The sequence below is a fragment of the Rosa rugosa genome, chromosome 1 (genome assembly GCF_958449725.1).
Source record: "Rosa rugosa chromosome 1, drRosRugo1.1, whole genome shotgun sequence".
NCBI lineage: Eukaryota > Viridiplantae > Streptophyta > Magnoliopsida > Rosales > Rosaceae > Rosa > Rosa rugosa.
The window spans coordinates 12,334,193-12,348,283 of NC_084820.1; the positions used below are offsets into that span (position 1 = coordinate 12,334,193).

The 14,091-nt window shown below is 38.0% G+C and overlaps 2 protein-coding genes across 2 annotated transcripts; both read right to left on the reverse strand.

Annotated features, from left to right (window-relative positions):
* Positions 1–4,744: 4,744 nt before the first annotated feature.
* LOC133727245 (DNA-3-methyladenine glycosylase 1) lies at positions 4,745–5,899 on the reverse strand. Its single transcript, XM_062154852.1, has one exon. It carries the CDS (start codon positions 5,788–5,790, stop codon positions 5,008–5,010), a length of 783 nt encoding a protein of 260 aa, XP_062010836.1. The 5' UTR covers positions 5,791–5,899; the 3' UTR covers positions 4,745–5,007.
* A 484-nt stretch (positions 5,900–6,383) lies between these two features.
* On the reverse strand, positions 6,384–8,663 carry LOC133727246 (uncharacterized). Its single transcript, XM_062154853.1, has 4 exons — positions 7,864–8,663; positions 7,039–7,128; positions 6,868–6,935; positions 6,384–6,752 (listed from the first exon to the last, which is right to left on the reverse strand). Exons 1-4 carry the CDS (start codon positions 8,512–8,514, stop codon positions 6,617–6,619), a joined length of 945 nt encoding a protein of 314 aa, XP_062010837.1. The 5' UTR covers positions 8,515–8,663; the 3' UTR covers positions 6,384–6,616.
* Positions 8,664–14,091: the final 5,428 nt, after the last annotated feature.

Sequence of the window (14,091 nt, forward strand, 5' to 3'; positions counted from 1 at the left end):
TGATAGATTTATTTTAGATGACCAAGAAATGTAAGTTTTAGAAAAATTGAAGGTGGTTAAAATTTTCTCACAAACATCTTCAATATAGCCTATAATTCTTAAATTATGTCCGACCATGTGTTAGCTTATAAATGATTGCTAGTAATAGATTTTCTAGTTCTCTGAATACTTAAAAGTCAAATATAGCTAAAATCATCTAATTTTTTATGAGACGTAAAACATCTATAGCACGTTTACTTACTTGGAATGGAAAATAATCATGAATCGGAGACAAGTGGAATGAGAGAAGAAAGGAATCGGTATTGATTCCGGATGAATGATTCCTAAACTCATCTCCTCCCTTCGTAATCGAATTCTTGAGTATTCAGGAATCGATTCCTGATAAATAGGTGGGACCTACACCAATTCTGATTCCTTCATGTGTTAGTAAACACATGAATTCTTTTACATAGAATTATTCCGATTCCTTTATGTGTTAGTAAACACATGGGTGTTTTTACTCCGTAATCATTCTATTACATTCTAAGTAAGTAAACGTGCCCCTAGTTGAACTTACTTATTGGGATTTTCTTTTCTAAATCTCACCTAGCAGACACTTCATTTAAAATTAAGTGCCTCTCTTCTTCTGAATCATCAAGTAGTATTATTGAAACATCTAATATAATCAAGTGTGTGTGTGTTGTCTAGGCGCACTTTCGTTGTTTGTTTGATAAATTGGTACATTGTTAGGAAACATGACCCTAATGTAATCTTGCATTGTTAAATTGTGACTATGACAACTAATGGTCGAGTTTTTATTTTGGAAGAATATTCGTGAGGCTTTTGATCTCTCTAAATTATTGTTTAAGCCACACCAACTTTGGTGTGCTTGAGGGAACAATTTCCAAGTAGTAAGATCTATTATTAAACTAATCTAGGCCTCATTAAATTAATGTAACAGAATAAGTGATTTTTGATTAAACTAAATCAGACAAATTTTCTTTCCTAATGAGTGCATGCACAATTAATTGGTGGGATTAGGGAGACGTGGCAGAAGCCCACCCTAGGGTCAGTGATAAACATTCCTTTGTTTTTTCTCTAAATCATTTGTTTTCTTTGCAATCTATCCTGCAATGTTAGCTGTTGCAATCTATCCTGCAATGTTAGCTGGGGTTCTAATATTAGTTGAGTGATTAAGGTTTGGTTTTGAGATAGGTCATAAAGGTCTTTACGTGGGTCTCATTAACACTTTCAATATGGCCCCTTCTAGTAGTCGTCGGCTAGTGAGGACAGTTAGTTACCATCATTTTCTTTCTTTGTCGTTTTGGAGGTGAAATTGCAATCCCATACAATTTTGAAAAACAACAAACACTTTGAGGCTTTGAGCTTTACTTTTATTTTTACCTTTTCTATTCAAAGCGAAATAATAATAAAATAAAATAAAGTTAATCACAATGCCTATTTAAAGTAGGCTTAAGTTCGGCATTTTTTTATCAAAGAGGACCGGCTTCACAATAGAGAAATACTGATTAATTATGAATATTTTTGTTGTTAAATCATAACTAATTTCTTTTTTCATCAAGTTTAATATCTACCATTTGATCACTACACGGCTGTAATCAGTAGTGTAAAATCAGCTGCCATGCGTTTCGACGCTGTTACTCTTGCCTGATTTATTCTTCCTTATATTCTGATGCAATTTTTGCATCTTTTCCTTTTGTATTGTTTATTTTGGCTATTGATGTATTTTTGCATCATCTCTTTGTAATCTTTCAATTTTAATAAAGGGTTGACCTCAATTTACTCAAAAAAAAAAAAATGATCGAGATTGTAAGCCAAGTCAAGCCAATTTCCCACCACTTCTTTATTAATGGTCCAAATATATTTTCAACAATGGAGTCGCAAATGTAAGTTTTGGAGTTAACCTTCTCACTCTTTATTGGTTTGGTACTCTAAATCGAGCCACGTCAGATCCAAGGATGTTTAAACTCAATCTAGATCAAGTTTCAATTCGAGTTTTTATCACCATTAGGGTCAAAACTTTCTTGCACCGGACAAAATGATACCCAACTTTCAAAAGTGATCAAAATGATACCTAAATTTAAAAAAAAAACAAATCAACTTGATACCCAACTTTCATAACTGATCAAAATGATACCTAAAGTTTTAAAACTCAACTTTCATAACTGATCAAAATGATACCTAAACTTTTTAAAACAAATCAACTTGATACCTCGGTTTATTTTTTGTAACTTTTTGTTAAAATTGATCATGTGTGGTGCGGTATTTTGTGGGGTTATAATAATATTTTACACAAAAACTGTTTTTCAATTATTTTTTATTTTACTTTGTTAATTCTATTCTTCTTCTCTCTCTACCTCTCTCTCTCCCTTCCCATTTTTCTTTGTTTCTTTAGAAGTTGGGAAACATCCGAGTTTTATTTGTTTCTACGATCGATGGTAGAAATTGAAATTGAATGGAAGATTTTTTTAATTTTATAGAAGAAGAAGATTAGGTTATAGATGGTTGATGGCCCTCTGACGACAAATCACTTTAATTTTTGGGCTTGATTTTGCATTTGATTTGACAAATAAGTTAGAAAAATAAACCGAGGTATCAAGTTGATTTGTTTTTAAAATTTTAAGTATCATTTTGATCACTTTTGAAAGTTGGGTATCATTTTATCCGGTACAAGAAAGTTTTGACCCTAGTGGTGATAAAAACTCTTTCAATTCTAAACATCATCAAGCTCATGACTTGGCTCTATTAACGGATTCACACACCGTAGGTGAGTAAAGGAGGGATCCCTTCCAATTTGGACGGACATGAGTGACACCAATCACCAATGTCCCAAAGAATAAAGATCCAAGATATGTACGGACGGGGTGGATTGGCATCTAATCAAAGTTAGTAGGAGACTAGTAGTAGTCGAGACAAGGGAATCTATAATATGGGGTTATGGCTAGGACTAAATCAGTCGTCCCATCAGCGCATGCACGTTTTCTTTGGTGGTGGGATTGTACAGTACAGTGTTTGGGTTGTTGTGGAATCTGACCAAAGCTAAGCCAGTGAGTAGTGAGTGCCTTCTAAAGAATCTAAACCACCAGTGACCTCGACTCCGACTCAAACTATTACCCGTTAATTTGCTTAGTCGTCAAACTATCCACTCATATACATACCTTCTCTGATTTGAAGTGAGAACGTTCCCTAATTAGTGACTATTACTGATCACCCTTTTCTTTGCTCACCCAACTCTTTTTTTTTTATCACTTCTAATACCCAAAACTTAGCCATACAGCCCATACCCAATTTCCATTGGAAAAACAGGCTTGGGAGCTTGTAATGGAAGTAGGCTTATTGCTTCCAGTTCCGTTTGGTTACCAGAATGAAAATTTTAAAAAAAAAATTCGGAAAAAAGGACAAAAGCGCACATGAAGGGCTTTTGATTTCTTATTTTTGGAACTAATTTTCCGTTGCACCAGATTTGTTTCCACAAACTTGTTTACCATTCTATTCTCAAAAAAAAAAAAACACTTCTTGTTTACCATTCATGGAAAAGCCTTGAATCTACGAAACGAACAAAGGTTTAGGGTTTACGGTTTACAAGTAATTTTGTTGGACAAAAAGAGGGTGAGATACTGAGATGATAAGATATGGCAGCACGTCGTCTTTCTCGGTCTTGACAGAAAAATTATTACTCAAATCAGTGATGAATGTGAAAAGGTGATCGATCAGATTTGAACGTCCATATGACTAATGAAGCTCACTGAAATCGAGTAGTTGATTAAGCTCATGAATGTGTGCCTTAGTCCTTTGACTATCTAGCAGAAGAGGGAAGTGACTTTGATTCCCTGTATACGTTTCTGCCATTGAAGAAAAAGCCCAGGCACTAGCATGTGGTGCTAATATGATTCACATGATCCAAGTCAATGTACTGCTCAATACCAAGGAAATAAGAGCACTATCAACTATCGTGAATAAAAAGCTAGCTCCCATAGTACGATGACGTAACATCACTACCAGAGTCTTTATAGACTACTATTCATTTCAGTTAAGCAATGTACAACAGTGGTAAATAACACTCTATTCAGCAACAACAGGTTGGTAATAGGCCAGGATGCCAACCAGGTACAGAAGGTCAAGTTTTGCAACGACAGCCAATTTAACAGGACAATAGAGGTTTGCTCATGAGCTCGGCCCCAAGAAAGATCGAGTATAGCAAGACACCCATATTAAAGAACTGACTGTGTTGTCAAACACCGCATACAACTCAGAATTGAGCTGATGTAGAAATAGTATAATTTTCAAGGAAAAAATTAGAATAGAAAGGAAACAAGTAGAAGCAGATGAAGATAATTAGAAGTAATAGAGGTTTATACTATAGCACCAAACCCTAGTATGGAAACCCTATGGACTTTCTATAGAGGCCAACACTAACAATATAAAGACTTGGAAGTGATCCAAAAAGTCCTATATCACAATCCTAAAGTGATGAAAATTGATAAATCCATAACCAAGTTATATTATATATAAAAATCATAGAGAGATAACCAATCTCCATCTCTAGCTATAGGACAACTACTGTTACAGTCAACAGCTTAAACACAATATATCAAGAGAAGAATCTAAAGAGGTGTGACTCCCATAGTTCGCCGAATCATTAAGATTATAGCATGGTTGCATTTTGCAATCCACAACTGGCATTTCATTTATGATGCTTATGAACCCCAATGCAACCTTAATTCCATAAATACCAAACATGATATCAGACTTCCAAGTCATATTCCATTTAGAAAGTTACTCAAGTATAACTAGAGTCTTCAATCTACATACAAAGTTAATTTTCACAACAGAACAATAATTTTGAACATTGAGAACTAACAGAATCGAAGATTTTCAACTTCCATTCTAACAATGACAAAACCAGTGCAACAGTACAGACTACAGAAATTCAATGATACAACAAGTGGAGGAACTAAACACACAGTAAAAGCTTGTGTGTGATTCATAGAGACTACCCAATTGGAGCTACAACACCCCCTTGGCTTCCATATACCTCCACATGTACCAAGACCCAATAGACCTATAAGGCCTCCATTTCTCACACACCTCCTCCATCTCCAAAGGCTTTGGCAACTCCTTCAGACCATACAACAGCTTCACTCCTTTCCTCACACCAAGATCACCCACCGGCAGAACGTCAGGTCGTTTAAGCGAGAAGATCATAAACATGTGCACCGACCAAGCCCCAATTCCCTTCACCACCGTCAGCATTGTCAGCAACGACTCGTCGTCCATTTCGAGAATCGCCGAATCCGATAAAGTCCCATCACTGAACTTCTCTGCCAGGTCATGGAGATAAGAGGCTTTCCGGCCCGAAACTCCGATTTGCCGGAGATTCTGGGCCGAAAGCGAGAGGAGAGTTTCGGGGAGGATCGATGACTCGCCGCCGCAGAGCGAGACGAATCGGGCGTGGATCGATTGGGCGGCTTTGGTGGCGAGTTGCTGGTACAGAATGCTTCGCGCGAGTGATTGGAACGGTGGACGGTCGGAATCGAACGTCGGCGGGCTGTAGGAGTCGATCAGAGCCGCTAATTGCGGGTCGGAGCTCCGTAAGTGGTTTAGGGCGAGGGTAATTTCGGATTGGGAGGTTAATGGTTTTAGGGTTTTGGGCAAATCAGAGGAAATTTGGACGGTGAGCTTGGTAGTGGTGGTGGAGAGTTTTCGAATTTGTTGGGGTCGGAATGGGATTTTGGAGGAAGTTGAGGGGTTTTCAGAAATTTGGGTTTGGGGTTTGGATCGCTTTGCCATAGAGAGAGAGAGAGAGAGAGAGAGAGTTGAAGAATCGGTGAGGTGAATAAGCAATGGTGGCGAGATGAAGAAACGGTAGCAGAGAAGACTAAAGAGGCGCGTGTATTTTAAGGCGGGGCAACTTGTGTCGTTATTATATGACCCGCGGGACTTAATTTTGAGCCTGGCCCAACAAAGTCCAAGTCGAGAATCACACTCAATCTTCTAGTCCACTGAATATGGATGGGCGTTTTTAGTCTTTAATAATGGAGGCCCGGAATTTCAGCTCTCATTAAACTTTGCGTCCTTTTTTTTTTTTTAACAATTCTTAAACTTTGATTGATAGTGCGTAGTTTGATTATGTAGGGTGTGTGGTGCTCTTTCCTTCGTGTTTAGGGTTTGATTAAAGTTTACCAAGATTAGGTTTAATGAAACGATTTGTCGGCACTTAATGAAGTAGTTCAATTTGATAAACAGAATATAAAAACAAGGAAAATGCAATTCTGGAAACAAATAAGCTAGAGTTGAAAACAAGAGTTGAGGGAACACAAGAAATATCATAGTACTCTCAGATTTATCATCTTAAACCAACTAGCTGCAGGGTTAAGATATAATTGATTCATAAACAACTAATACAAATTTTGATTATTTGAACACTGATATGGAGTTCATACATATGAGTACACGACAAGAAGCATATGAGCTGTATTATGAGTACACGACATGTTAAGATATAATTTGATTCATAAACAACTAATACATGTATTAGTTGTGTATGAACTCATACATATGAGTACACGACATGAAGCATATGAGCTGTTCGTCACTTGAGTGATGGAAAATCATCTTAATTTTGAGCTCCAACTTCATTCAGGGAAGCAAGGAATCTCTTGAGATACCTATTGTAAACACAAGGTCTTTCCAAGTGAACCAAGTGACCTGCCTTCTTTATGCCTTCAAATGTTGCATTTGCTCCTACTTGCCTGCATACAACAATTAATATTATTCAAACCCATCTTAACAATTGCATAATTAGTATACTTGGTGTTTGATTTTATGTAATTAGTGTAAATAATGAAAATTAATTGATGGACTTACTCTTTCATGTTGTGAGCAAGCTCCTGCTTAAATATCTGATCATTTTCACCCCATAAGAGGTGTATTCTCTGCAAATCATATAGGCAAGATATATGAGGTTAAGAATAGAATAAAATGGATGATGAAATACTAAGGACCACAGAACATATATATTGCATTTGGATTAATTACCTGAGGGAATTTGGGAATGTTTGGATCCTTTGTGTCAATGACTAAAGCTTCAAGGAGTTCTGCTCTCTCCTTCCTGTTGGTGAACATCACCTATAAATTGTTCGCAGCTAAAAGACTTAGAGACAGGTAAAGAAACTATGCTTCCTAATGAACCACAAATCTCTAAGAGGCTGGGCCATGGAAAATCTGCAGTTACCACTCTGAGGATCGAGTAAGTCGACACTTGTATCGAGCTAGTCTATTATACTTCTTTAGTGTACTGATTGATTAATCCACATAACAAAATTAATCATAAATCAATTTGATCATTAGCTTCTCTCATCATGAGAGATGAGTTGATGACAAAAACCTGGTAATGTAAATACATAAAATGCAGACATCCAATGGTGCTAACCTCCGAGAATAGATATACGAGTCAACCTGATATTTTGTTTCGGGTAATACTACAAAATGTTTAACACTTCAGATTTCTACTAAAAAGAAAAATATATCATCCATATTAAAAAACGATTCGTCATTCAAATTGTCTTCTCTAACTACGGATTTACAATTATTCGATGTCAGAGTGACAGAGTCCTTAATATTCTGCATGAAAATGATATCATCTATAAATCATATTTATAACACTGGGACCAGATCGACTGATCGAGAGAGTTTGAAATTTAATATATACAACCCAGTATAATCTGTCATATCTCAACTAAAATATCATCAGTGCATTCATTCATTTTTAATTTTCAACCTACTTCAAGCAACTAAAATTCCCAAACCGAAAATAGTCAAAATGTAGTTAGACATTAAAGGGGATCATTATTGTTCACTAACCTCAAGGAAGTCTTTGTGGAGCCGATCGGGAAAATAAAGCTTCTTATGAGCCGCCACCGAGAGCAGAGCCTTGAGCCCCTTCACCGTGCTCGGCAGCAAAAGCTCCGACGACGATTCGAACCCTAGCCTCTTCATAGTCTCCTCGCTCACCGAACACGTCATCGCCAATATTGAGCCAGAAACCACCATGACCCGCACCAGCTCCGGATACAGCTCCGCCATCTTGAACGCCACCATGCCGCCGTAACTGAATCCCACCACCGTACACGTGTCCACCCCGAGCTTCCTCAGCCCCGTAGAGACGCACTCGGCCTGGAGAGCCGGGGACCTGTCGGGCTTGTCGGTGGTCGACCCACCGAAAAACAGGAGGTCGGGAACGTAGACCGAGTATTTCTTGGACAACGCGCCCACCTGGAACTGCCACGTCACTATTCCCTCGGCGGCGAAGCCGTGTATCAGAACCACGACCGGCTTGTTGGGTTTGGATATGATCTCGGGCTTCTCGCCCTTCTTCGGCTTCTTTAGGGTTTCTTTCGGGACCCAGAAGTTCATCACTGTGCCGGGCTCGATCTCCACCGTGTAGGGTTTCACTCCGGCCATTTTCATTAGGCCATGCAACAAGGGCTGCTGTAGTGCTACTAAGTTCACCATGTTTTTTTGCTTTGTAGCTCTCACAATCTGGAAACAAGCTCTCTCACATACGGTTTATAAACTAGCAAGGAGTTGAGGTTTGTGTTTGACTGTTTGGTATTGGGTTGTTATAGCTTGTCACTTATGGAATAAATGTTTGAATCGCACACTACTACTTGGTTACTTCAGTACTTGTATGGAAGCTTTAAAAGTTTCGATCTTAGAATAATGCTAATAATTTTTTGTTGGTGGATGATTGGAAGCCACTGACCAACTAATCTAACTAGTAGCTAGATATGGCTTTCTTGCACGTAATGTCACTGTTTTTTTTTTTTTTGTATAAACTTGTGCAATTGATTAAAATCTTATTTTCCCGTCAAATAATTTATGTGGAGGGGGTAAGGTGGGGTTAAGGATGGAATGGATAGTGGTTTATTGGTGTATAACAGGTAATAAGAAACTTCGTACGTCTATCTAATATGTGTATCAAATGTATAAAATTACAATATTTTTTAAATAATTTTGTCTGTAAGCTGTGACATGTTGGTAAATTATAATTTAATATTGTAAAAGTCATAGTTCGATTCTCACTGACATATGTAAGGAGGGGTGAGCTAAGGGTTTTTTTTTAATATTTTTTAAATAATCTTGTTATCATTTATATTCTAGCAATTTATATGAGCTGAAGTTATTAGCATTGAATTCTTAATCATGTTACAATTATATGTCATGTATAAATTCTACAAAATGACGCTTATGAAACTTGTTATATATACACAATGCATTGGATAACAAAAAATTTCATTCAATCAATGGAAGCATACATTTGGACGGGAGGAATAGAGGCTAAGTTTTCATATAATTTGTTTGAAAAGAAGCAAGTTTTTTTTATCATATTCTCTTGATTCAAAGTCGAATCGAAACCATGAAACTTATTCTATGCACCAACAGTGCAAATAACCCAACACTTATAAGCAGGGGCGGAGCCAGAAATTTTTTTCAGGTAAGGCAAGACATTGGCAGGATGGGAAGAGAGAAAAATTAGAGGGAAGCTATAGATTCTGGAGGCAATTATGAAGATTTTGCCATGTTTTTGCCCAATTTCTGCCATTTTCACATACCTTGCCTACACCAAATCAGTGTAAACTCAAAAACCCAGTCTAGGCAGGTGCCTAATCTCGGCTCTACGTGAATCCGCCCCTGCTTATAAGATAATCTCAACCCTTGATATTTATAATTAATATTTTTATTAATAACCTAAGATTGTATTTAATATAATCTAACCATTCATTTATATCGGTGCAAGTGCACGTCAGTGCACTAAATCCTCCCCATCGAAACCATTAGGAAAAAAAATTTCTGTAAGTCATATCTCTTAATCATGTTCCTGAAATGGATAATTTATTGGTATGCAGGTACGAGGGTTTGATCAACTGCACCACCAACTACTGACAACTGTCGTCCTCATCTTGCACATGGGATTATGTGACTCTCGCTTGTTGTCGCCGGTGATACGTTTGCACTTTGATCAAAGGGATTTTGGTCCCGCCATATATATATATATATATAGTACAATTTTGGTTACATGTATGGTATTGATAATAGTAGATAATGTGGTTAGTTAATTTGAATCGAACTAGGTAGTTGGTTTGTTCGCTGGCCGGCTACATATTTTCGAGATATTTTAGGTGTTCATTTGAAAGGATTTTTTTTTTTTTTCAGTTTATCTAAAGGTATAGTTAGAAGAGTCGGTTAGAATGCGAGATAATTACTTACCAATAAATGAGCATATGTAGAATGATATAATTTACAACATCAAAGTGATTAGGATTCAAATAATTCGTCTCACAGTGGAATCTCATATATTCCTTGTTTCCAATCTTTTAATTATGTGTACCAACTAAAATACTAAATGAGCGATTTGTCATAATTATTTTATTCATTTTTGAAAACATTTATTTCTTTGAAAATTTTAAAAAAAAATTATATAATTTTTTATTATCTATGCTATTATTATTATTTTTTTAGAGGGAGCTAGTGCAGCTGCCCTCAAGCCTTGATTAATGAAACTGCAGAATACAAGGGAGGGAGGGAAGTAGAGCCTGAACCCCAAATTACAATAAGCATAGAGAGAACATCCTGAAATAATACCATGAGTCTCTACAAAATCCATGTATCCTAACATGCACCAACTAGCAAAGTGTGCACGAATGGCTACTCCATTTACTTTGACATAGCGGTGACATACCAGAAAGATAACTCTATGACGAAGAAGCATCAGTACAAATAGCACAGCTTTCCAACTATATTGCCACACGGAAACAAATCCGGCGACACTTCGTTTCATTCTGCCATTAGGAGGTTGCATCCATTTGATTAAGCAAATAGCTCGCCGTTTCTCTAGGCCAGACAAGGCACACTGAGTGTGCATACCGGGACAAAGCCCATATCGCCCTATCCAAAAGAGATAGGGAATTATTGCCTGCATTCAGCCATGTCTAATAAAAATTAAATGAAAATAAGACAAAACATAAAATATAAACGGGTCAAGGGTCAAAGCCTAGACCCAAAGTCCAATAGGCCCAAGTCGATCTGGGTGCAGAAATCCCAACGCCTTCATCCGGCCGGCATCTCCCATGTTGTCCCAACCCTAGCAGCAATGCCACCACGACCTTCCTCAAGCCATCTAGCCTCGCCGCCCCTCCTCAGATCAGAGCCAAACCGCCTAAACCAAGTCGAGTCAAACTGATCCGATCTAAACCTAGTGGCTCTCGTCACCCGACCATCTCCAGCACCTCGAATTCGATCTGAACCCGTGGATCTTCGGACATACGCTAGCAATTTGAAGACACCAGGCCAATCGCGCCTCTCCCTAGGGCAAGGCGACGTCGACCCCGCCTTCCAGTCATCACCCCGCCTCGGTCCTTCGCCGTCAAACCCTTCAACTTCTCGGGACAGCAACATCATCATCCTGTAACCAAAACTTCGACAAGACCTATTAACACCTGACATAAGGTCCCTTCTAGCCTGGCCGACGACGCCGCTGCAAGGGCGTGCCGTCTGACCGGGCATCCAATCTTGCCGGACAACTAGATGTGGCTCCTAGCCTTTGAGAGAAAAGTTTTGGGGCAAATGTAGAATTATTATCTATGCTATTATTACGAGAATATGTTTTGTTAGTCAAAATTGAAAAGTTTGACAGATTTAACCATGAAAGATTAAAAAACTTTGAGAATAAATTAAATTATAAGGGTAAATATGATAATTACAAAATATATTTTTATTAAGAAAATTATAAATAAATGATCCCACAACCCCCACTCTTCTCTCTCACTAATGTCTCTCTACAATAACTATTTTATTTCATTTACTTTTACAAAAAAAAATAATAATAAACTATTACACATGAAGAACATGTATGAAGAATGGTAGTTTGAATTGAAAGAGGTCAGGCTCTATTCAATAATGCTAGAACTAGTGAAATTTTTTTCTTTTATCAAACAAATTTATTTCTCATTTAACTCAAGCCAAAATGGCATGGATACATATATTCTTTTGTCATTTCTATGGGCAAGTCTAAGACATGGCATGCTAGCACCAGTCATTAGACAACCAGTGCTCACTTACTAAAAGTAAACATATAACTATGAAAAATCTAGTACACAATAAATATGCATAGTTCAACAAAAAACTAAAATCTCTCCTTGCCTTCCAAATTACGGCTAGGAGGTTTGGTTGGGTCCATCCTCCTGGATACCAAATTCTAAACCCCATAAGACAAGAGCCCAAAACTTTGAGCTCCAAATCAGGATTTAATTCCGGCACCCAACTTTGTTTAGGCATCCAAAAAAATTTGGACACCCAAAAACAATTGGGCCTTCAACGTGATTTGGGTCACAAGACTGATCTCGGAACCCAACCCCAATTGGGCTCGCCCTTTTTTGTACTGGTTACACTCAACGTCAACATCGTCGCCGCATGTACAGGGATGGAGCACCCAAATTGCATCGTCTCCACTCCTTGCGACCGGATGCCTCCAATCACAGTCATAATACGATGGAAGCCTCCAAGGTGCCAATCCGCAGTCGGGTTCGAGCCGCTTAGCCACTTCTAGCTTGCAAAACCAGCGATCCACTTCAAACCCAACGCCAAGCTGGAATTTTGGCTCTGTCGTGGTTGAGTCAACATTTGCCTCCAAGCGTAGCCCATTGCCCCCTGCCATCACTGATAACCAGAGGCCAACAGAAGCTCCCCGTGGTTTACCTCCACAAAAACCAAGTCGATCAATAGGCGACTACGCCATGACCTCACATCTCCGCCTACGCACGACCCAGATTTCTGTCGAGCTCTAAATGGCCGCATCTGCCACTCCCATTCACACGTCCACCCAGCTTTAAGCCTAAATGGATCAAACCACCTATCATTATCACTCACATCATCAAATCCACTATGGCAAGACACAGAAGTGGTGATTAAGATTTAGGGGTAAATTGGGTGATCGCCGCACAATATCAGCTTTGGAGGGCCATCAATAGATGACTTAGAGAGGAAGCCAATGTCGGCCGCCATTGCTGGAATGCAAAGCCATGGGGACTAGAGTTTGGGTAGAGGTGAACCATCAATCAAATTCGGATATTTCTTTTTCATTGGATAGGAAACTATAATAGAACTAGTGAATGTACAACGTTCAGATGAGTATAATTAGATATGATTGGTTTTTCTTTGGTTAAGACTTATAGAGTACCTTACAAACTGAAATGTTTTTAATTAGGCTGTGTTAGGTAAATTTGAAATTTTCATTGGAATAATAAAATAAATTAAGGAGACATAAAAAACTTTTCTTTAGTCAATTTAATACTTTTAGCAATATACCTAGACCTCGTTTGGTTCACAGAATTGAGGACTCAGGAAAGGAAAGTAATGATTTTCCTTTGTTTGGTAACCACAAACTCTGAAAACACTTTCCTGACAGAGGGGAAAGTAGGGGAAAATCATTCCACTCAGATCCTATGAGATTGGTTTTCCCTTCCCATTTCCCAACATTTATTATAAAAGTTTTGGAACAATACCCTCTCTTGCATAAAAAATTGGTGTACTTTTGAATTTTTATGATGTTGTTTTTATTTTAAAATACAAGGGTATTATTGAAACATTGATATATTTTTACTTTCCTTTCCTGCACCAACCAAACATCGGAAGGGAAATCAAATGGTCTTTCCTGAATACTTTCCCTGCTTTACCAAATAGAGGAAAGGAAACATGACAAGAACTTTAGTTTCCCTCCGAATGTTTGATATTTCATGTCGCAAATCAATGAAATATCAATACATTGGGCCTCGTTTGGCTCGGAATGTTTTCCTCAAGTTTTTGGGCCTTGTGTTTTGGTCCTTTATGGTGTTGCTGCTAGTTATTTTGGGTCTAAGGCTTATTTATAAGCTTTGGGCCCTTACGAAGGAGGACATTTCCATTTGTCCTGTTAGTTTGGGACCTAGGGATGCCCCCTTTGTGTGGGAGGTCCTAGGTTTGGAGAATAAGTTTGGGTGGCTAGCTTCTCTCATTACCCTAACATTGTCTAGGTTTTTAAGATTTTGGTGTTTA